General features: G+C 36.1%; 1 protein-coding gene across 1 annotated transcript; it reads left to right on the top strand.

Annotated features, from left to right (window-relative positions):
* The first annotated feature begins 4,659 nt into the window (after positions 1-4,659).
* Positions 4,660-24,028, top strand: tegt (testis enhanced gene transcript (BAX inhibitor 1)). Its single transcript, XM_027001962.2, has 10 exons — positions 4,660-4,788; positions 6,968-7,043; positions 11,568-11,676; positions 12,314-12,434; positions 19,394-19,442; positions 20,297-20,394; positions 20,549-20,628; positions 22,525-22,625; positions 23,025-23,100; positions 23,282-24,028. The coding sequence occupies exons 2-10, from the start codon at positions 6,988-6,990 to the stop codon at positions 23,303-23,305; spliced, it is 714 nt and encodes a 237-aa protein (XP_026857763.2). The 5' UTR covers positions 4,660-4,788; positions 6,968-6,987; the 3' UTR covers positions 23,306-24,028.
* Positions 24,029-26,010: the final 1,982 nt, after the last annotated feature.

Here is a 26,010-nt window from a genome sequence, read left to right as displayed (position 1 = left end):
TCTGGAGGGTGCCACAAATGTATGTTGACATTAACCTAAAATAAAGAACGGGACCAGCTATTCTCTTCATCTCATTCCTAAGTCTGCATGTTTATTGTTATTTGTATTTTAAACTATAATATTGGCAAAAAGAGGGATGTAGGAACCACAAAGATTTATGAATAGTCATAACATTTTTCAGAGGCTTAAAGGAAGGAGTTTAGAGATGCGCTGTACAATATTTTTTTATTGTTAGTGTTTTGGCTCAAAATCAGTTTATATAAAAATTTTGTTTAAATCAGTTTGTACAGTTCAGTTTATAATCAGTTTTGCATCATTCTTCATTGGTGTTAGACTATAGAGTCGGGTGGAATTAATTAGAGGAACCTTCTGGAAATAGTAACTCAGTTTCCAAGCTGCATTCGCAGTCTTGCGTTTCCTTTTCCTATAGCAGTGTGATGTTGGTATTTAGAAATATGAATGAACAGCTGTCAATGTATTTTACATAGGCCATAAAGAATCTTAAAATCAAATCAAAATATAGGAATATCATTAAGAATAAAATAATGCACTGTTGCTGATAATTAGTGCTTACTGTGCCTTTAAGATGCTAAATGCTTACAAAAAAGAAGTGTAACTGTGCAGGTACACCAGAAACTCAGTGAATGCTATAAATGTTATCTAAACCAAAATGGCTTTATAGATCCTTGCTTGTAGCTTTAAATATTATAATGCCAACACACACAACATTAAATCTCTTAAAATTGTTATTATTGTGGCGACCGTTGTTGGCCAGAAGAGGATACCCCCCTCCCTTTGAGTCTTGATTCCTCTCAAGGTTTCTTCCTCATGCTCTAGGGAGTTTTACCTTGCCACCGTCACCCTTGGCTTGCTCACTTGGGGTTTGGACCTGGGCATTTGTAAAGTTGCTTTGTGACAACATCTGTTGTAAAAAGTGATATATAAATAAATTTTGATTTATTTGATTGATTAAACCAGTAACAGTGTTTGTAATGTGAAGTGGAACAAATGGCCCAATAATATGAATAATGAATGAATGTGAGGAAAAGTTTCTCAACATCCAGTGTCTGACGTCCTTTATGCATTCCTCAGTAATTCTAAGATAATATATTTCCTCTGGTTTGGCTGAGACATATAGCTGAGTATCACCAGCGTAGCACTGGAAACTAGCACAGTGTTCACGTATAATGCCACCTAGAGGTAGCATATATAAAGAAAAAATCGCCTCCCTAGAAAAGATCCTCGTGGGACACCATTGTTGTGTGCTCGAAAGTCTCCATTTATGTTAACAAATTTGTAGCGACCGGCTAGATAAGACTTAAGCCAGGAAAGGGTTATTCTCATAAGCCGAACAACATTTTCAAGTGTATCTCGTAAAATGTTGTGATCTATACTGTCAAATGCTGCACTCAGATCCAGCAATATAATCAAAGAAACATAACCCTGGTCAGAAGCCAACAACAGGTCATTAAATACTTTAATCAGTGCTGCCTCTATACTATGGTGAGGCCTAAACCCTGACTGAAAGATTTCATGTATCTGGTTATGATTTTATGATTTTTATGATGTCTCTGGTTATCAGTTTGACAGCTGATATGGGTCGAGGCTATAGTTTTTGATAAGTGTTCTGATTACTGCTGACTTGAATGATTTAAGCACATAGCCAATGTTCAAGGAAGAGTTTATTAAATTTAATAAAGGTTTAATTAATTCAGGTAGGATTTCCTTATTAAAGTGTGTGGGCAGTGAATCTAATAAGCAAGTGGAAGATATTGAGAGTGAGATCAAAGATGTAAGTTCTGGCTCTTGGATAGGTGTAAAGGATTCTAGTCTTTTTTGGCTTGGTTGTTCTGATCTCTAACTAGGTGCCCAATGTCATGTTAATACTCTGAATGTTATCTATAATGTGCTTAATTTTTATGAATTTTCATAAGAAATTCATCAACTCATTACTACTGTGTGATGTTGTAATCTGAGCATTGGTGTCAGTTTTATTCCTACTTAGATGTAGAGTTGTACTAAATAAATATCTTGGATTATTTTTGTTATTTTCTATTATGGTTTATGAGATAAGGTATTTGAGCAGTAATAAGTGCCTTTCTATACATGAGAAGGCTCTCCTTCCATGCAAGCTGGAAGACTACAAGTTTGGTGTGACACCCTTTACGTTTTATTTTTAGAGTGTTTTGTTATAAATTGCGAATGTGATCATTATACCAAAGTATTACTTTTGTCTCTATTTTTTATTCTTATGTGGAGCAACATCATTAAGTGTGCAGTAGAATACTGATTCTAAGTCCTTTAATCAAGTTCCATGGGGTTTGAGGGTATTCTAGTCGCAACTGATAAGTCTGGGAGATTCACAGTAAATCTAGATGGCTGACATGTTCATGTGTTGGTGTGGTAGCGAGGCAAGGTTACTATATTGTGGCTCATGTGTAGTTCAAATGAAATGAGGGAATGGTCTGAGACGGCATCAGACTGGGGTAGTATGACTATGTTCTGCATGTCTACACCATATGTCAGTACTAAATGAAGCATTATCCACCAGAGTGTTGGTTCTGTTATACACTGGGTGAAACCAATTGATTCTAATAGAACTAAAGACCGATCTCAGAGGGTCTTGGATACTATGAAAGTGAATATTGAAATCACCAACAATAATGATTCTTTCTACTAGAGTGACTGAATTAGAGAGGAAATCTGCAATTTTGTTAATAAATTCTGAATAGGGTCCTGGTGGCCTGTAGATGCCAATTAGTGGAAGAGGCTGAGTGGGCTTCTTATAACTGGCTACATCATTTATGCTAGTAAAAATTACTTAAAAGGACTCGAAATCATAACAGCTTTCTGGTTTATGCCTAATTTGTCAGTATAGATAACTGCAATGCTGACTCCATGGCCAGTTAGATGAGGGCGGTGTACATAGTTGGAGCCAGAAGGACATGTGTCCACTCTTTCGATTTCTTTCTGGTTGGCCTGTAAGACTGTTGTTGGTTGATTGTCACTGCTACCCAATTTCATTGATTCTCTTCCTACCATTCTGTTCTAAATATGATGTGAGTCTCTGCAGATCTTCATCATTTTCAGCCAATTAAACAATATCATCGGTAAAGTCCACTGCCATCATTCTTGTTTGGGCTTTCCATAGTATACCTCTGCTAGAACCACTTGTTTTCCTTAGAACAAAATCAATAGTGAGAGTTTGCATGTAAGCTTCTGAAAATGTTAATATAACACTGTGGAATACTGTAAGATCGAACGATGTTCCAAAGAGACTCCCTGTGGAAGCTGTCGAATATCTTCTTGAAGTTGATACATTTCAGCAGACGAGGGCAGTGTACATAGCTGTAGCCAGAAGGACATGCTTCGTTTAAAGCTATATACTTATTTGGTTTGATCCAGGTTTCTGTTAGACAAAGTACATTAAATCTATATTCTGTTAGGATATAATTTATCATGAGCTCTTTAGATGTTAGGGAGCTAGCATTTAGTAAACCCAGCTTTAGATGAAAGGTGCAGTTCTGTGAATCACTTACTCTAATACTCTTTAGGTTATAAGACATGTGTTTCTTTGTTTTCTGTATTTCTACTTATCTTGGGGAACAGACAGAGTGTCAAAATGACGAACCTCAGATGATGTCACGTAGCGGCCAACAAGTTGGTTTAGCCTCTGTCTGCTGCCTGGCCCCCGCTCTGGATTGTTATAGATTAACTAGGTCTGTCATAAAACTGTGTCTTATGTTACAGGAAATTAGATTACCTGCAATGCCTGACACCCTGGCCCCTGGTAAACAGCTCACTACTGCTGCTTGTGTCTTTAAAGGCCTAGCTAATTTCCTAAATCACAAAATAGAGTCCCCAATAAGCAGAGCTCTTACAACAGGTTTCCCAGCGGGTGCCTCTCTGAAAGGGGCAAACCTATTGGACACGTGAATGGGAGAGGTGTGGTGCTCCCGTGGGCAAGCCAAACCGCTGCCATTTCACCATAACGTCACCCATTTTCCTCACTGCGAGGGCTGTAGTACCAGAGTTGAGGGCTTATTGACTTTGCCTAAGGCATCCAGAGCTTGTACTTATAATTCCTCAATATATCTAAAACTTTCTAAGGTTTGGATGGGAACCTCTGGTGCTAGAATCTTCTCCGTCAGACTAGTAATTACTTCTCACAGATAAAACTATCACTAACGATGGACGAAGAACAGTTTATTACACAACTAAGATAATTAGTTCTGCATGACAGTGCTCCCAGTGCTTTCTATTATATCGGTTTATTGTATGTGAACTTGATTTTTAAATCAAAGTTCCTAACTAGTACAAATGACTTATAAACAATCAAACGGAACGGGTGTAGCATAATCGCCATACTATCGTGCTACCGGCGAATTACTGTAATTAAAGGCTGGGTCTCATCTTGCAATAGTCTGCAAACATTTCGAGTTCTGAAGCACTGTCCAACTGACGAAGTAGAAAAGCTGTGTGAATACTAAACTTGTCAAGATTTAAGACTATTGGTTCTTGCAGTCTGATTCTGGCCGTTTTATGTATTTACAAAGTGCAATAAACAACACATTTCACAAAGGAGGTTATTTTAATAAGTACACCACAGGCTCGTTGCCATGATGATGTGATACGTAATTCCTGCTAGTTACGCCTCTAAACATAGCTACGTGTCAAACACGAATTTTCTCGTTACGGCAGAGGCTGAAAAAAGGCGGAAAGGACACGAGCGAAAGTGAAGGAATTTCCTCGATACAAATCAAGACGAGACAAATTAATGTTTGTGTGGTAAATGCACTTATTTTCGAACACATATATTCTTGCTTGAAAGATCGAAAACTAGCTTCGCTTTTGGCTTAATAGCAGTGAGCCAGTTTGACAAAACGGTAGTGCATAGCTAGCGTTAGCTAGCTAGCGAGCAAATGTTACTTTTGTTTGGTTCCGTTTGTTCTTACATGTTAGCTAGCTAGTTGGCGTATGTATGTATTTGGTTAGCCCGAAGTAGCTAGCTAGCGAGCTAGTTATTAGCATATTTTTGCTTTCGTCCTAATTTACACACGACGCCGACACATTAAGATAAAGGTTAGACATATAAGCAAATTTTGGACAAATAAGATATCCAGCTAGCTAGCCAACCTACGTCGTCATTCAGCTACAGCACTGTCAGTTTAAAACAGCAAACTAAGACTAGCTAGCTAGTTGTTTTCATATGGATAGAAAACCAGAGCTGGCTAGCCAGCTAATACTGTTTGTTTTCTGGCTACTGACATGTTTATACTAGCCAGAAACTCTAAATGTAATGAAATCACCATGGGAACACATCAGTAATACTAACTAAGGGTTATGCCCGGTAGCTATCCAGATAACTAGGTTAGCCATTATAGCTGACAACTTTCTGACTTAATCTCACCAAAATAGAAAGCAAGCCGTGTAATGCCAGTTTGTCAAATGCAATTCGAAACTTGCTGTCATTAACAGAGTTCATGTGAGCCAGCGAACCATGTTGTCGCTTGGGTAAACGCCCACTTATTAAGTTACTTCTACATATCTTAGCTAATTTCAAACTTGTGTTGATCTTGCCAGTGAGATGGTCGTATAACGACAGCTAGCCAGCTAACGTTGGCGTTATGTTTTTAAGACTTGCTCAGTGACGTTAGCTAGCTAGTTAGCTAACTTAGCTCTAGCTGTGTTTTTGCAAGCTCATCTTAGATAACGTTAGCTAAGATAGCTATTCCCATAGGCGTGCCGCCCGTTTAGTAACTAGAGAAGTCGCAAAGTATCGTGGAGAATATGTTGAGGTTTTGGTTAATTGATTGTACGCTAAATTAAGTATTGCTCATTATTAAAGTCACTACGGTGCTTGGACAAGTTTATATATATATATATATATATATTATATATTTTTTTTCTTTTTTCATGCGGTTTTGCTGTATTCTGATTTTACAAACATGTTATACATATTTAACATTAGATACTTTGTGACTTCTCGAAAATAAAGATAGCTACCACTCGATTAGTGTTGCACTCGGGACGCACGACATGGACAAAATGTAACATTGCAGATGCCACATTTGGAAAAATAATTCTAGAATTTCAAAAAGGACGAAAACACAATTGGTTTTCAGAGTTGTTTAAAATAGTGCGTTTTGTAAAATTTTTGGTTTTACTTGCATTTGTAAATCACTCTGCATAAGAATCTGCTGGAGCAGCAAATGTACAGTAAGGCCTACATATGATGCAAGAATTATACTCGATAGAAAACTTTAATGTAGCCGATGTAACTCTCAAACCAGGCAGTTGAGGGGGAAAATCATCCTGAAAACACTTTAAACTGCTGCAAATGATTTTCAAATGATTGAGGTTTAAGATTGAGTTAAGTATATTTAGCACTTACTTTAACTTGGCACCCTGAAAGTCAGTACTGCATGGTATTTGATAAAAATAATAATTTATTTGACTCTTTAAATCCCTGTGATTTTGCTAGACGTTATTCAGTGTTTCCAATAGTATTCTGATTAGTTACTTAGCCCAGGATCCACTCTTTTCAGTAAAATAAAGCACCACTCCTGCAACACCAACTTGGAGAAATTGACATTATACAATAGATACCATTTCAAAATACCATTATAGTGACCAACATGACTTATATGTGCCAATTATTTAATCGGATTTCTGTAAAAGTGCAGGTCCGACCAAGTGACGGTGGGTTTGAGGTTGCCTGTTTGCAAGTGCTTTATTGGCTGTAATAGCTCATTTGTATAAAATAATGGTTTTTAATCAAGGAATAGGAGGGTAATAAAGTAACTGTTGACTTGGAAAAAAAATGCCCCCACACTACTTGGTTTAGTGTATTGTTCACCTCTTTGAATTTATAGCAGCAGATCTCAATCTCTCTCTCATATATATTTAAAAAAAAAATTCAAATCAGTGCAAAAAATATGAACTGTTATTTTGTTTTTCATTTCAGGTTTTCAACCTAACGTAAGCATGAATGTGTTTGATCGCAACATCAACTTTGATGCACTCTTCAAGTTCTCACAAATGTAAGTAGTTACATTAAGCTTCGTTGCTTAATTACTTCCTCTCTCCCTCCCTCCCATTATTCCCCCAGATTGCTATTGCTTCTGTTTACAAAATCAGTAATTCATGTAGAATAAATAAATTGCAGAAACACAAAAGTGGGATTTGCTGGTCTCTTAATGCCATGATCAAAAAGACTGGAATCACAGTTGTTACATTTAACATAAACACGGAAAAGAAAACCCACAAATGTATTTATTGATTAATAAATAAACAGATGTTTGCAGTTTTTTTTTAAGTATTTGAAGACATTTGCAAATATTAAATCCACTTTCAGATTTTTAAATCTACTTTCCTGCATTGCTTCATACACCATCCCCAAAGCTCATGCACAGATTTCTTACAACCTTGTATGTGAATGCACACACGTTACCTAAAAGTAGGTATTTGTTCACTTTAACACTAGTTATCTGAAATTGTACACACACACAATTGTATACAAAAGTGCCTTTTATTTTTGGGGTTTATAATGTGTATTTGGATGCTGTATTTTCAGTCATTCTCTACATTCCCTGATTCACCAGGAAATTCTAATATAAAATGAGCCATTTTGTGGCATATACATGAAATTATTAAGTAGCTACACCGTATTTTCCACTAGGTGTGCTAGACAGCTCCATAGTGCCCAAACACCTCTCCAAATGCACACAGTCATCAGTCACTATACATCAAGTGTGCAAGAATTTTTACATTTGTTTTGGCTAAAACATCGCAACAATGTTCAACAACATACTAAAAGATAATATTAGGTTCATTGTTAAAGACTAAACAATAGTAGCTTCATTGCTATTAGGCTAAAAGGTTATGCTGGGGAAAATACTGTAAAATGGCATGCTTTCTCATTTATACTTACAATTTGTAGAATTTTTCCAGAAGTGAATGGAAACATCCAGTAATTTGCGAACATCATAGCTATTCCATGCTGGAAGCCACTGAACTATCTCTGTTTCGAACTCACAACAGCACACAGATAACTCCACATAAGCTTCAGCTAAAATAAGCCTCTTTCTTCCATGATATCCAATAGTATTGGTGATCAAATTAAGTAAAACCAATATTGATTAATGCGTGTAATGCTGTTTGTCGTAACCGATGCATGTGCGACCCTTTATCTGACTTAGAACACAAAGCAATATTACATGATGCACATGTGACCAGCTCAAGTAGTGGGTAAACAAATAAGGCAAGTGAGGTGTCTTCTATTTGTTGAAACAGCTGCCAATCACGCCGCTTGCGCCTGGAAAACACTGGTGAGGTACTTTTATAGCCCCCCGCCCCCCTTACACCCTGCCCCATTTCAAAGATGATATTTCTATTCTAAAGTTCTACAAAAGGTAGTTAATGCACAGCTGTTACCTTATTGGAACAACAGTGATATTCATGAAACTTTTCATTATGGTTAAAGCTCTTCATAGTAGTCTGTTGTATTAAAACTTTTAATTTATTACTTGATGTTGATTCTGGAATTTAGGCAGTTGCCATTGTTAGAACCGAGTGCTGCTTTCAACACTGTTGATTATTGTACTCTTATTGGCAGTTGTTTTTGATCCATTGCCAAGATTGGCTATGGAGTCCACCAAGGCTCAGTATCAAGGCTTGTCCTTTTTTGCACTGTATGTGCTACCCCTTGGCAACATATTTCGGAAGTGTAAAATATTTCATTGTTATGCCAATGACACTCAAATGTATCTCCTCTTGACCCCAAAAACATGCTCATTGGAATGTCTGAAATGTCTAGATGACCTTAAAATTTGGATGGCTAACTTTTTTTTTTTTTTTTTTTTACAACTAAGTGATAATTAAATGTTTTTAATTTTTCTTTCCCCTAATCACACCACCAATATTTTAGATTAACTTGGTATCCTCTCACAATTTGGAAAACCCTGTGTTAAAAACTTTAGTGTCATTTATCATCCTGACCTCAGTTTTGATCAGTTAATTAACCTTAGAGTATGGCTTTAATCAACTCAAAACAGCTAAAATAGAACCATTTCTCCTTTCTCTCATCTCCCAGGCATGATGTCATACTCATGCATTTTTGTTGTCATGCTTGGATTACTGCAACTTGCTGTATTTGGATCTAAAATAAAACTGAATTAGCTTGTTTGCAGTTAGTTCAGCCACAAGGCTGCTCACAGGCACCAAAAAAGGAACCACATTACACCAATTTTAGCATCCCTTCACTGGCTTCCAGTCCAGTCAGGGTTCATTTTACAGTTCTCTTGTAGTTTTTAAAGCTATCAATGGACTACCTCCTTCATACATAGTACAGTTGTGGCCAAAGGTTTTGAGACTAGCACAAATTTTGGTTTTAACAAAGTTTGCTGCTTCAGTTTTTATGGTGGCAACTTGCATTAACTCTGGATTGTGACGCGTGATCAGATGAATTGCAATTAATTGCAAAATCATTCCTTGCCATGAAAATTAACTTGGATCACAAAAATTACTGCATTCCAGCCACTGCATTTCAGCCCTGCCACAAAATGGCCATGGTTATCTCCAAGGAAACATGTGCAGTCATCATTAGCATTGCATCATTAGCATTGCATCATTAGCATTGCGTCAAAGGGGCTTCACAGGCAAGGACATTGCTGCTTATAAGAGAGCACCTAAATCAACCATTTATCAAATCATCAAGAACTTCAAGGAGAGAGGTTCAATTGCAGTGAAGAAAGTCAAGCAAGTGCCAGGGCTGTCTCCTAAAGAGGATCCAGCTACGGGTTTGGTGCAGAGCTTGCTCAGGAATGGCAGAAGGCAGGTGTGAGTACATCTCTATGCACAGTGAGGCGAAGGCTTTTGGAAGATGGCTTGGTGTCAAGAAGGGCAGCAAAGAAGCCACTTCTCTCCAAGAAGAACATCAAGGACAGACTGACATTCTACAGGTAGTATAGAGATTGGACTGCGGGGGACGGTGAGGCATCCTGAAACCATTCATCTGTGGGGTGGCTTCTCATCCAAGGGAGTGGGTTTGCTCAAAAGTTTGCCTTAAGAAAACTGACATGAATAAGGAATGGTATCAAAACATCCTCAAAGAGCAACTTCTCCCAATCATCCAGGAGCAGTTTGGTGGTGAACAGTGATTTTTCCAGCATGACAGCACCATGTCACAAGGCAAAAGTGATAACCAAGTGGCTCGGTGAACAAAACATTTAAATTTTGGGTCCATGGCCAGGAAACTCCCCAGGTCTCAATTGCATTGAAAACCTGTTGTCAATTCTCAAAAAGAGGGTGGCCAAACAAAAACACAAAAACTGTTGTCAACTCCAAGCACTGATTAGGCAAGAATGGGTTGCCATCAGTCAAGAGTTGGCCCAGAAGCTGATATCCAGCATGTCGAGGCGAATTGCAGAAGTCTTAAAAAGAAGGGTCAAAACTGTAAATATTAAGTCTTTGCTTAAACTGGATGTATTTAGCAATAAAAAGTTTAAAAAAAAAACTTATGAAATGTTCATAATTGTACTTCACTTTACCATATAAATATCTGACAAAAGGATATAAAAAACACAGGCAGACAGTATACTTTGTGAAACTAAAATTTGTCAGTCTCAAAACCTTTGGCCATAACTCTAGATTTGCTACACCCTTACACTGCCTCTAGGTTTTTGAGGTCATCAGATCAGCTACTTTTGGCTTATCCCCAGTCTTGGTTGGAGCAGAAGGGCATGCTTTTGCAGTTTCAGCACAGAGGCTATGGAGCAGCCTACCAATAAACATTAAGACTGCTTTATTTGTTTGTTTTTAAGTTTAGACTTAAACCTATTCTTTTACATTAGCATTTTAACATTTTATTTTACGATCTTTAAAACTTATTGTTCTGTTTGTGAGATGTTTATTAAAATTGATTGCAGCCTGTCATGCTTTTAGCCTTGCATAAAGGTGGTCACTAAATAAATAAATTGTACTAACTTGCTTAATATGCATGGAACAGAACCATAAGTTTGAGAGTTTTATAGAGGAAAATAAAACTATTCTATTCTAAAACTTAATATTTTCTGCATATCTAAGCCTGTTTATTCAGATCATTTAACTGCTGAGAATTGATCTTAAAAAGTGACACCTATGGAGCCAAGGTATGGCTGAGACTAAAAAAAAGTAATGTCCCCAAAGTCAAATAATGAATATTGTTTCTCACATTTACTTTCCCAAATGGTATTTACAAAAACAAGATTTACAATTTTAAAGCCTTAATTGTTTTAAAGCCAGCTGTTGTTTGAGCATTTCATCAATTATGCACAAGTTTAAGATGCTTACACTACATGAGTTTCTTGGGTGATGTGCAGAGAAATTTGTCTCTGAGCAGGGGGGTGTTTTTGTTGCCGAGCCCAAAATTGGTCTGCAGCAGCAAAATCTGGGCTAAAACTGTCTAGTGTGCACATGGCACAACAAGCACCAAGGCAGTTGCAAATTATTTTTTTAACACCTGTGTGTCTGACAAGCTGCCTCTCTGTTTTCATTTGTCTCTCTTTATTGGGTTGCTTTGTCTACAGTTCCCGCTCAACTCAGCAACATCTGAAGAATGTCTACGCCAGTCTGGCTGTGTGCATGTTTGTGTCAGCAGCAGGTGCCTATGTCCATGTTGTTACAAGGCTGTTTCAGGTAAAGAGTTACTAATTTAATCTCCTCATGTCTTTTGGCATTTAACATAACTTGGCTTTACAAGTTGCTGGCTAGGCTTATAACATGGCTCTGATTTGTAGCATAGGTCTTTTACTTCTGTTAGATTACTCAGTGTTTTGTTGTGTGGTGAATTCTGCTTAGGTATTTTAAAAAGAATATTAAGATGTGCAGTATTTTCCATGCTAATAAACATTCATACAATTTTTAGCCAGAACAACAAAATATAAACCCAGGAACATGCAGTTTATTCATAATACTAAAACATGATCCCAAGTAACAGTTTAAGTAATAATTTTAACACATTTTAATAAATAATAATAATTTTAATAAATATGTTCACTTGTTACAACTACCAATATGTTACACTGACATCAAGATTTATAAAGCTTAATATTTTATATAGTCATAGATTGCATGGTGTAACTATCATAGGACATTTCATAAACCAGTCAGAACAGTGACTTTTGCTAATTTGTATTCATTCATGTATGGGCATAAGTTCATAAATACATAAGTATGTAAGATTTACAACCTCTGCATTTTTTAACCTTAAAGTGTGTATTCATTGCTTGATTTGCTTGTTTTATTATACATTTAAATTCTATTTAACTTTCAGGGTGGTCTGCTGTCCATGCTAGGATCGCTGGCTATGATGACTTGGCTTGCCATGACACCTCACAGCCCTCAGACTGAGAAGAAGAGACTCGCCATCCTAGCTGGTTTTGCTTTCCTCATAGGTCAGTAAAGAACATTACAGTGACAGCAATCAGTGACATAAAGAATATTACGGTGACAGAATAACTGACGTAATGAAGGGTAGACAGCGATTAAATATGGGCACATCTCATGGAAAAGCCATCTATCTTCAGCCATTAAAAGCAGTGCCAAACTATGTGCCAAGTAGAAAGATGTGCTTTATCTGTTCCATGCACCTCCAGTTTAAACTAATTTTTGAATGATTTGTACTTGTTCAGTTTAATGCTAGTTATCTGGAATTGTGCATAAAGCACAATGATCATTAAGGATTCAAATTGAAGTAGACACTTGGGCTAAGGCATTCATTTACATTCAAGCTTTTTTCCATCACTTAGGTTCTATTTGAGACAGAATACAGAAAAAATGTTGAAAAAACAAAATGCACAACTTCGACAATTTCAATATACCTAATATGTCAAAGGCTAAACAATATTAGCTCCATTGCTATTAGGCTAAAAAGTTATGCTGGGGAAAATACTGCTTTTGTACAAAGATGTGAGCAAGCAAATAAAGAACATTCAGTGCTATTTAATATACTGTTTAAACATGTAACGCAGTTGCTCTGATGGTAATTGAATTTTCTATGACAATCTGAAGTTGTCTTATACTGGAAACATGTTTTAAAGAGCCATTTAAAAGGACAGGCATGATTGTTGTGAAAATTAACCAAAAGAAAACCCCATGGTGTATTCAGCGTGGGGTTGTGTGGATAGATAGATTGTATTTTAAGAATATTCGATGCTATCAATTGATTTATTTGCGTATGCCAGATCTAGTTAGAAGGCTCGGGTGCAGTAGGAGGTTGGGGAAAGGTATGGTTATTCCATCTGGATATCTGAACATTATCTTAGCATTTGTTTACTTAGTTGTTTAATGGTTTTATGTTTTGTTGTTTCAAATATGATTTATGTTTGAGCCAAAAATGAATTGCATATCATATGGTCTATGTAATGGCATATAATTCTTTAATAAACTCAAGACAGGAAAGTAAACATTTAAATAGTAAAATGATTCATGTTCAGGTCCCAGCTTTCTGTTGTTAGGAATAGGTGTTTTTCTTTTTATTGCATAGAAAGGGCACCCAGTTTCTCTTTCTCTCTTCTAGCCCTTTCTGACCTTCTCTCTCCCCTCCTCTCTCGCTCTGTGCGTGCACATGCAAGTCAACTCTGAATGGTCACAAGTCTGTGTCTTAGTATTCTCTTTTTTCATGATATTTTATGACTAGTAGTTCAAAAAGATGTTCTAGAAGCATGAGGCCTCGTTGGTATTTCCATCTGGTGATATGAGGAAGACCTGCCCCATGGGACTTTACATGTGATGAACGTGATGGAAGAAAAATGTTTCAAAATCTACAAGCACTATAGTTAGTAGAAAAACCATAGGGATTATGGACACTTGAATTAGGGTTTAAATAATTCATAAATTTTACTGTGATTTAGTAATATAATTAATTGCTAGGACCTTTATATAATTGGTACTCCAGACCCCAGTGATTTGATCCCCTAGCCACAAAACGTATTTGTGGTAATTAATCACAACACTGGTTTAAAAAGATAACTTTTGTCTTTGAGTTTGCCTGAAAAACATTTTTCAATATTGTTATCTAAAGGGAACAGTAGAGTGAAGAGAGCTACCATGATATTACAGTTATGTAAGGCTGTGAGCAGACATAACTGTATTGGAGCACGTGTTTACATTCACCAAGACTAAAAAGTCATTAGCTGAGTTACCTATCTATAAATTAGTTGTTTTGCTTGTCCTTCAGTAATCGTAAATGTGTAAAATCTGTCGCACCCTCCTCTTTATCTTGCTTTCAGAAGAAAGTATGTATGTTTTTGTCTGTCTTTTGCTTTAATGCTTGGTGAGGATGGGGTTTAAGAAAGTGGCCTGGTGGATACAGTAGCATAACGTTTAAAGTGCCCATAGTTTTAACTACGGAGTTTTAATAAACCTTAGATGGAAAAAATCATTCAGGGCTGGCATCAAAATATTTGGGGCTTAAACCCACACTCCTAATAATGGCCCTGAATCTGATTTTATTTCTCACAATTCCAAATTTCTCACCGTTTTTACTGCACAATGGAAACAGATCTTTTTCAATGGAGACAAATATATCAATATTTTTGGATTGATTTTAGAACCCTTTTGTTTTTGGTAGGATTTTTCTTCTTATTTTTCTCTGTAAAACAAATTGTGCAGACCAAACTGCAAGTCCTACAGACATGAAACTTGATCAGTAGGTAGTAGTCCCTTGTGCTACTCTAGCGCAAAACGCCAGCCAGATTGGACTATAGGTGGCACTACAACGCACTCAAATGCATTCCAGTCCATAATTCCTACACTGTCATACAGAAAAAATTTGTTTCCAGTCATTGTCTTCCAGTATACAAAAAAGCCTCAAGAACCATAAGCCCCGCCCACTTAGATTTTGAGATAATTTGCATAATATGCAAAATTACACACATTTTTGAGCACAAACTAGTCCTAGGATTTTCACCAAACCTACACAAATCTGGCATACAGACATTCACAAGTGTCTGAGGTTTAATAATCATCAAAAACATCTGAAGATTTCTACACTGTGTAGTTTTCACATGTCAGTTAAATCAAGGAGCAGAGGTTCCACTGCAAAAACTGAACATAAACCGCTCCAACTCATGATTGCTTTAATGCAATGACCCCAAACTTTAGACATGTACCCCAAGTGGGTATGGGGCAAGTCAACCATCTTGGCGCACCTGCTTTATCAGGGGGCACTATAACGGGCAAGAAACTCACACACCCAGATTGTCCAATTAATGTGAAACTTTGTACACAACATGTATATGCATTCTCTAAGACATACTCAAGTTTCTAGGCAATTGACCACTCCAGGGTACTATACAAGAAAATCCAGTACATCTCCTACATAGTTTCACCTGGACACCAACTTGGACTCCAAATGAGTCCAAACAACTTTGCAATTGCAAGTGCTTTTCAAAAATGTTTATTTTTGTCACATTCAGTATATAATTTACACTTTTTGAACTAGTCTGAATGAAAATCCTACATCACAAATCAGCTCTTGAAATAATCCTTAGAGTCTGAAACTAAATAATTATCAAAAATGTTTAATTTTTGACTGTATGTGGCCGCAATACATTGTTTACAGGGTATCAGTATCACTTCTGAGTGAGTTCACTAAAATCCTATCATAGTTTATCTGATATTGACCAGAATGGAAATGTATATTCACAATTCCATTCTGAGGAAAACTGCAAAGTTTGAGGCAAATTGCCAGGAAGGCTCTACAGTGGAGTATTTCTATTTTGCTTATAATCGTAAGCCTGGTGTTTTCATACCTAAATAGGCAGAATTTAGGAACAGCTTTAGATTGTCTGATGTTGGCTGCCAAGGTTGAGCTGCTTATGACATCGGGAGGCTCTACAGTTCACAATTATTTACTTGTGCACCTTCTATTTAAATCCCTAAATTAACAAAAATGTCAGGAAATGTAGTTCACATCAGCACAGAAATTTAGACATACATACAATTTACAGACATACATCAGACTAATGATAGTCTGATGTTGCCTGCAAAGTTTTGAGCCACGTATGACATCGGGAGGCTCCACAGTGCACAATTACCTATTTCATAGTATCATATAATCAGTGCAGGCCATTAGTGTAGCACAGTACTGTTCTTATCTTTTTACCTCACCAAATACTCTCAAACTAAGCACACACACACACAGACACACACACACACTCACAAACCCTAACTTTACCTAAACACTGCCCCTCTGCCCACACTCGTGCACACCCACGGACCCTTCTGTGGCTTACCGAAACGCTGTCTTTCTCTGTCTGTCTCTATCTCACACACACACACACCCACACCCACCTACCTACCTCTATGGTTCCCCGAAACACTGCCCCCCGCCCCCCACACACCTCTGTGGCTTTCCTAAACGCTATCTGTCTCTCACCCACTCACTCACACACAAACTGACATTTAACTTCTTATGTATTTCTCATCTTGCCAATGTGTGTGGTCACAGAGTCTATATAACATAACTATATTCAGTCTCCTCTCTCTCTCTCTCTTTCTCTCTCTCTCTCTCTCTCTCTCTCTATATATATCTGTCTATATATATATATTAGTGCATTGTAAACACCTTGACTTGTCTTTAAAATTTTGCCGAGACACGATGTTTTCACTAAACATTCACAAATGTCATGTATGCATACATATAGCCTTTCACTCACTAACCAGTTGTAACAGTTACTAGAAGTTAATTCAATACATTAACACTAGATCTAAGGCATCCACTAATTGCAGTGTGGTGCAACAAACAATAGAGCAACACTGAACAATTCAATTTTAGACCATCATCAAAAACTTGCTCACCAGCTTTTCACATTATATGCTATTGTGACTGCTATTGTATACGTTTTAAACCCTTTAATGACTGGATGAGGGGGCAGGGAATATCCTAGTCTATATATGTCTATGTCCATACATTTTTCTTAATTTAGCAAGTACCTCAATCAAAATTCCAATTCATTAAAACACGTTTATTTAATTGTCAAGTAACCTCAACCACCTTCACAGCATCTTCAGGAAAGAGTGGACAAGGTAAGAACGTTGTATCCATGGTGGGTGGTTTCTGTATCCACGTTGCTTCATGTCAGACTTGTGAGACCGTGCTTGGACCCGGAATAATACATTATTATTATTATTATTATTATTATTATTATTATTATTATTATTATGCTGATTACTGGATGGCATGGTTCCCAAGTAATGTAGTTGATGAGATTTGAAGTGTTGTTTATTTTACAAGACCATAATACTTTCTAAAATAAAAAACTATTATAAAATATTATAAATGTTAAAAATGGTGTCATGTAAGTCCCATAGTACACCACTGTGTAGAACTTAACGCAATGAACAATTATTCTGCACATGCATATCAGTACTCAAATGTGCTTAAGAATCTTTTTGAGTGCACTGTAAAAAACTTAAGCAACCCCAAATTAAAATAATTAACTGATTGCCTTTTTTAAATTAGTACAACTTTAAGGTTGATATGCTCCCCCAAATTACAAATTTAAGTTGGCACAAGTGTTAAAAGGTTAGCTAAACTTAAATTGCTAAGTCACCTCAACTTGAATTTCTTTCAGATCTGTAATCAAAACCTAATATATCACGTTGGTAGAACTTGATATATCAAAGTAACTCTAAATTTAAAGTTAGACTTGACAACTAAAATTGCTTTGAAATGTATTACTTAAATTTTTATATAGTTGTACAAAACATATTACTAATTAGCAGTTTTCACACAAAATAGCTACTCTAAAAATAGCCCTCTAGTCTCATCCATAAACATGGTATGGACTCAAAGTTCAGAAGAATTCAAATGTTGGACAGAATTTTCTGGTCACTTTGTATTGCAGTAAAATTCAAGTGTAAAGTAATTTGCACATAAACAGCAATCCATCAATGAATAAATAAAGTAGGATACTTTTACACAAATTTAGCTACCTAGCAAATATTAGCTAGATGGCTAGAAAACACTAAACCGTAACATAAGTGACATTACACAGTTTAGGTAACTAACATTAGGTAATATGAGCTAGATGGTTTGTTGACAAAAGGCAAACAGTAAAATGTGACAATGACACTTGCAGAGTTTATTTAATGTTAGTTAACAGTTGGCTTGTTAGCTGGCTAGCCAGTAAAAGGCAAACTAGCTAACAAACATTAGTCTTGCTAGTGTTAGTCTGTACAGTAATGTTTAAGCTGTTAAAATGAAATCTGTTCAAATGCAACTTTCAGATATGAACTGCTAGCCAGCTAACGCAGTACATATCGGTAATTTGAGGTGCAGCTGGGATTTTCTAGCTGGCTGAGTAGAACATAATTCTCTGAATGTGAGAGTCACCCTTTGTTTGAAGTCTCTTTTATTGTGAAGTATCAGCTGCATTCCAAAGCCTATGCTGCAGCTGAGGTAACATACTTGAATTATTATACATTAATTTGTAAAATGTAAGATGATTGATTTAATTAAAGCATTTGTTGTTATATTGTATTTTAATCAGGAGTATATAGCTATAGGTCTATATATGTGTAGTTTATCATACTTCTTGGCATATTAACTAGCTGCCATAGCAAATGCTAACCAAGCTAGCATACATTATACTTAGTGTGGTAGCGTAGTTTATTTTTAATCCTAGTAAACACTTTAGGTTGAAGTTGGAATGTTTAAGAGGATGCAAACTGAATGGCAACCTTTCTGGTGATGACACCACACAGCCTTGTTAGACTTCCATTTGTGTGACCAATAAAAGGTTTCTTCATAGGACAATCCTACCAAGGACCCACCCAACCTCAGCTGCAGCCTAGGCTTTGCAACTTGGCTGTAGAAATCTAGAAAATGTGTCACGAAGACATTCTTCCTACTTCCTTTTCGCATGCTTAATAATTTCAGCAATCCAGCTTGACTGGCTGAGCAAAACTCATGCTTTTTGTTCTGGACACATAATTTATGCTTTTTGGACACAAATTTATGCGTTGTTAAAGGACACAAAATATTTAGTGATGCAGCATATTTGTTTTTGTTTTAGGCCAACTATTTTCATATTTTATGTTGTGCCAACAAAGATGATTTTTATTCCCATAACAATTCTGGATTTTTTAGCATGTGCACAAATTCTGTTCTTAGATAATTACAAATCCCAAGGTCACAATGTTGAATGTCAGAATCTTTTTGAAAAATGTTTTAAGAATGGTTGGTGAATGAGGCCCATTGTTTTCAAAAACCATTTTCAAGGGACAAGCTTGTGTGTGAAATTGACTTTCTGGTATATGCCTATATCTTCCAAACATACAATTATTTACCCAGTGAGTATATAGAAGTGCATTTCGCACACATTTTAATATCCAATCTCTCATACAGGTGTTGGACTTGGACCTGCAATGGACTATGTCATTACCATCAACCCAAGGTAATTCCAAAACAGATTGCAGGGCTTTTCCTTTAAAGTAGTGCTCTCCAACATTTAGTTTCAACCCTAGTTTCAACCCTCATTTAACACGCCGTATGTGCTAAATAGGGCCTTTCAAAGCCCCGATTGACTGAATCAGGTGCTCAATACAGACTGGAACTGAGAAGGAAAGTAGATTTCCAGTAGCAAGCTTTGTTACCACTGCCTTAAAGCTTTGTTACCACTGCCAGTGGGGCACTGGCCTCTGACAAGTAGCCATTTGCTGATCTGTCACTATGAAAGAAGACAAAAAGAAATTGCATGCACATCCATCAGGAAACCACAGGAAACAAATAAGTACATTTTGTGATGCTCACTCAATGTGCTTTATTAAGTCAGGGTTTCCAAAGACCCAATTGTGGCCAATGGAACAGTTGTTTTACAGGTTATAGAGGAGGGAGCACAAAGATTCTGTTAGAATCTAAATGCTGTCTTATGATAATGTATAATGTGTAGCCTTATTTATTGATCTGTGAACATGAGCATACATATTGATGATTTTTTTGAGTCAGAAATCTCTGATATTTTTTACTTTTAATTACATACCAAAATTGTGTGTCAGATTGTACATAAATGTAGATGCAACATCTTTTGATCATAAAATGTTTTCAGGGACTTTCTATTGTTCAGTTGTTTGTCTTTCTCACAAAAAAAAACCAAAAAAACAAAAACAAACGGATATAAAAGTATGTAAAGTTGGCATACTAAAGTTAGTTACTATGCTACACTTGTTGAGAACTATTACCTACTTTCAATCAGAGAAACAGGGAAATTAGGTACATTGCAATTATTTCTGGATCTTTATGTGCATGCAGCATCATCATAATGGCTTTATTGGGCACATCAGTCATCTTCACCTGTTTCACTCTGAGTGCCCTCTTTGCCCAGCGTAGGAGTTACCTTTTCCTCGGAGGTAAGAAAACTTATCTTTGATTGCTCCAGATGTTTTATTTAACTTGCATTTGCTTTCAAACATTAAAAAAAAAGTGTTCTGCTTGTCTCTTGTGAATAGTATAAGCAGTAATTTACCACCAGTTTATTTTCTTCTCTTTCTCTCTCCCTTTAAGGCACTCTGATGTCTGGACTGTCTATTCTGATGCTGGTTTCTTTAATCAACATGTTTGTAGGGTCGGTCCTGCTCTTTAAGGTATAACTTTTTCATTTGACTGTTCAGCTAGGAACAATGAGCATTTTTGCTTAACAAGCTATACTCAAGTGTTTAATAAAAAAGGTTACTGACACAATTTTCAGATGCATTTAAGAAAATTGCCTAGTACAGACTGATAGATTGAATTAAATAACTACCCATCAGTGTCATAACATTGCATTGACAACAATAAGTGACACAAAGAAGGGTACCCTACCTAACACACACACTTAATGGGCTGTCATTCCTTGTACAGGCAATTGTACCACCATTTTGTACTTTTGTTGAATGTTAGGGTGTCTTGTATTGTGTGGTCTTTGCTTTGGCCTTTTTCAAGAGCACCCTGTGTCTGACTTGCTGAGTAGTTATTAGCTGGGTATTTTGTGTATTGATCAGTAACACTTAAGGTTAACATTGGAGTAAGAAATTAACATTTTAGTAATGTTCATGGTATTGATAAACTTTTATTACACAAATATAATTCGTTATTCTTTTGCCATTTACTAAAATACTAAATATTATTTTAAATTAATGGAAAAAAAAAATAATTTAAGGACAGATCGTTGCCCTCTGGTTGGCACATAATTGCCCCAAACTCAAACAGTTGTGTTTACCCCCAACCAAGGTCCATGTTACCAAAGGTAGACTGAGGAGACAGCTGTCCTCCCAGTGGTCATACATTTTATCATCTTATGGACAGCTTATTTATGAATACAACATTAGTGCCAAAATAGTTATCATAACTTTAGTATGGGTAATTTAAAGTATGGCAGCCTGTTGGATATACCTGTAACATACCACATGCAAATATAGACTAAATACTAAATACCAGGTGTTTGTCCTGCTGTTGCATTTTTTCTACCATGTACAGAGTGTGACAACTTAATAATGTTAAATACTGTGTATTAATACGTCTTCCAGCTTCTTTATACTTTATAGAGTTTGGATCTTGGGTCTTGTCTAGTATGTTCCCATTGACCTATTGCTTATACATGGATCTCATTACTTTTTAGGACCCTTGCACACACACATCCCCCTTCCAGCTGGCATACTGCCTTTAAATGTTGGATCTTGGTGTGCTCCATGCACTCTGAAATATATTCTGGTTTTGGTGTTGACAGCTTTTAGCAGTACTTTTGGAAAGCTTATTGTGTCTGCTGAGCATCTGATGACTGGTAGGGCAAAAGTGTTTAGGCTTTGATCTTAATAGTTCACGCCTTACAAAACTGTTCTCTGTCCTTTCTTCTCTTGTGTGGTAATCAAGCAAAAAGTTCCAGTGCAACAAAAAAGACTTGCACACTGAACAAAACTGAAGTTCATACAAGTCTGGATTTTACATCCATTTGTTACATTAGAGCTGTACAGACACTGAAAAAAAGTGCATAAAATGAAGTACAATTGTTTATACATGTTGGGCTTTCCTCAGTGCAAACAGCAATGCATCATGCGTCACCATATATGTGGCTCACTATGCAGGTGTACCTAATCTGTGAGCTATGGCTTGATTTGAGCAGACATCAAGTCAATTGTCAGCAGGTCATTTGAAACACAGTAGAATAATATAGAATGTAGAATAATGATGTTACCGCAACAACTTTTTTTTGGATAAAAGCGTCAGCTAAATGCCGTAAATGTGGATCTGTCCAAAATAGAGAGTTCTCCCCTTTGAAGTGAAAAGGGCTTAAAAATGAAAGTAAAACATTTGATTAATCATTTATTGTGAGTTTTGCTGTTGTAGAATTCAAATTTGCTGTAACAACAAAGTCAAATTTAGAATGTTTTTTGCCATATAGTTGTATACACACCTTTGAAAGAGGTTAGTAAGTAAGCTAGTTGCCCATTACTGGTTAACTGTCTAATTGTTGTCATATCCCCTCTTTTTCCCTTCTCATTCAGGCTCATGTCTATATTGGTCTGGCTGTTATGTGTGGATTTGTGTTGTTTGACACTCAACTCATTGTTGAGAAGGCAGAAATGGGAGACAAGGATTACATTTGGTAAGAAAACATCAAGTCTTGACTGATGGAAAGGGAAATTGAACATAAATTTTGTACTTCAGAAAAGAATACTTCTTACTTACCTGATTAAATTGCTCTGAAGTTTGATGGGATATGAGATGAAGGGAGTTGTCCAAATTTAGTCAAACTAATGCTTTAAATGACTGATTTATTATTGAAAGCAATTTTCACTTTCATGACAGTTTAGAATCTAACTGGTTCCTTAATTGTGTGGCGTAGCCAAGAGTTCACAGATTTGCTTAATTCTGTTTATCTTGGAAGTAATTAAGTATAAGCAGTGTCTTAAATGTTAAGAATTTGAATGCCTCAAACAGTTAAAATAATAATTGCAAATTACCTGACAGCGTATAAATATGTTGCTCAACTTTTTCTATCAAGGCATTGTGTGGATCTGTTCCTGGATTTTGTGACCATCTTCAGAAAGCTCATGGTTATTCTTGCTATGAATGAGAAGGTAAATTTGTGGTGTACCTTTTTATTACATAGACTTTCATGCAGTTACATGATACAGTTAATCACACTATCCATTTGACCATTTTTAAAATATATTCCTGATGATGCTTTGAAGTATTTTATTTAGATATTAGTTTTCACTTATTAATTTTTGTAATCCTATGTTCTGATTTTTATTCTAGGACAAGAAGAAAGAGAAGAAGTAGGCTCATAGGGTGGGAAAAATTAAATCTGTGTTCTGTGTTTGCATCAGAAATTCTTCTGATGCATTCATCTTAACAGCTTAATTATGAATTTGATTATGCTGATTTTCTACTTTGTTATAGTATCTGGTGTCTTAATTTTGTTTGAAAATTACTGCCTTTAGGTTATGTAGTGAAGTTGAGAGATGTGATTTTGGTATAATGCTTTGAGGGCCCCTGCATCTTTGACTTCATTTAGAAGAACAGTGTGTTTGAACCAGACAGATCTCTTCCTAAATTCATAAATGTATTCATTCTTTTCCTCATATTCTCTGACTTGCAATCGTGTCCCAGTGATACTGTACTTTTCATAGCAAAAATGATAAACAGGCTAAGTGCAGTATAAGTATTCTTTAATTGTATATATCGTTAAAGATTTGATTTGATACTAATGATACTGCGTAAATACTTTCTTACCCAATTCATGCTTGTTTCCTTGGATTTGTAGTGCGACTCCACCTGCATTGTTTGATATCCCCTGCCCCTCAAAAAATGCAGTGATGTGAAGTGCTTTATTTTATTTGTTGTCACATTTAAGTTTTATTATTGTAGCTGCTGTACATGCCAATGTAAAGTTCAGTACTCAAGCATTTATCACTACCATTGAAAAATGTACTACTGGTCAGGTTGTATTTTATTAATGAACATCCTATGGACTAAAGAAAATAAATGGCTTCAGATTGCTTATTTGGTTCGCATGAGTTGTGTATATAAATATTCATATTTAAATTTGTTTAGAAAATATTTGTGACTGGAGGAGAAATAATTTTAAACATGTTATAAAAATAATCTGTAGTGACATTCTGATCTAATTTTTATTCTGATTATTAATTATTTGTGTGTCTTGCGTTATGAGACGAAGATTTATGTATACTTAATGTATCCAGGCCTTTTCATTTTGCCAAAAATAGTACAATGTTTGAAGTGTAACTAATGTAACACCCTTAAAGAGCACTGCATTTTCAGCAGGTCACATGGCTAATAAGGCATTGAAAATGCTAGTTTCTTCGCATTTTGTATTTCATGTTATATCAGCAAGCTGTGCAAATTTCCCTAGTGTTTCTTATTACCATATACTGATCTTATATCCTGTTTATAATTTATGACTGGTCATCTAACAATAAGTATTTCTGTAGTGTAATAAAGGCTTATAACACAAGCCCTTAATAGAATCTCAGCAGTTGCTCTGTCTATTTAACCAGCAGGAAATCCATACCGAGTCCAATAAGAGAAATATACATACCTACTAATATCAGGTAAGGTATGTAACAACCCAGACTTGTACTTGTCGTATTGTAAAGTGACAAGCTACTGACCAGAATAATTCCTAATGTACAGTTTTGGCTTGTTGGAGAATGCTACACTTTCTAGTGCTGCTTGTGTGAGAATGGGCTCTGGTTCTTATAAAATGGGATTATTTATGGAACTGGATCTAGATTTTTGTCAAGGTACTTTGACAATGTCTATTGTTTAAGAAAAAATAGGGACATGGCTAATATTTTTTACAGTGAAAAGAAAAGGTATGGATGTTTTTTGACCACACTTGTTTACATTCTCTCTTGAGTCACAAAATGTTGCAATACATGCAAATAGACATTACATGAGTTTATATTGAAAATGATCTGTATCTAAACGAAATCTAGCTATTTTAGACTAAACAAAAGTACTGCTAGTTGGCCCAAATTCTGAATATTTAGACTACAATTTATTTACTGACAGTGATGTAACTTACCTATTGATGGGAATTTTGGTGTTCTTGACGCCATCATTTCCACTTAAACTTCACATCATGCCTCCCTAAATTAGCCTTTTTTGCCTTCTTACTACTGTACTTGTCATTTTCTGAATAGGAACCAGGCTAATTACAGATTTCTAGAAAGTTACATTTCTTATCAAAATTAACACTGTTTACAGTGGCAATAATCCAGTACTAAACATCATCTTTGGGTATCTATAGTGGCTTAATGTATAATGGACCTAAATATACAGCCTTGTCTCAAGATCAATTAGTACATATTTGACTAAAATATCATTCAGAGGATTCATATAATGTGTATGAAATATAATTCGCCCTTCGTGGATATAGACATTCCTTTCTGGCTCCTACCCAGCATGAAAAATCACCATTGCGACAATGATGAAATCTGTTACCACTATAACTTGTTGCCGCTAGAGGTCGCGGATCATTGTTCAATCCCAGGGAGACATGCATCTTGCTCCCAACTCTACTGCTCGAGCACAACGTATGAAACAGTGTAACTGCATGATCTATATGCTTGGACATACTACATTAAATATAAAATCTAACATTATTTCCATCTCATAAACTGTCAAGTGTGTCATTAACAGACTATACAAAACCTTGTTTTACAGCAAAGAGGAATGTGATCAGAGCAGGAAGGGGAACAAGGTGCATACTGTAGCTATCAAAATGTTACCCCCTAATAGTACTGCACCAGGGGCACATACATGTACTGAAATGCACCTAACTTCTCACAACACCAACTTCATTATGTCAGTGTGCCCTAGAGAGGATTTTTCTGTGAGAGGCACAGATATAACAAAGGGTAACATATTTGACCTTTTTATTATAGGGAAAGGAATGAACAGCTTGAGCAGCAGACAAAATACACAATCCAGACATTGTTATGTAGACATATTCCTTTTGG

This window comes from Electrophorus electricus, chromosome 20 (assembly GCF_013358815.1).
Source record: "Electrophorus electricus isolate fEleEle1 chromosome 20, fEleEle1.pri, whole genome shotgun sequence".
Lineage (NCBI taxonomy): Eukaryota > Metazoa > Chordata > Actinopteri > Gymnotiformes > Gymnotidae > Electrophorus > Electrophorus electricus.
The sequence above is the reverse complement of the archived record's forward strand: the minus strand, read 5'-3'. Positions and strand labels throughout refer to the sequence as shown.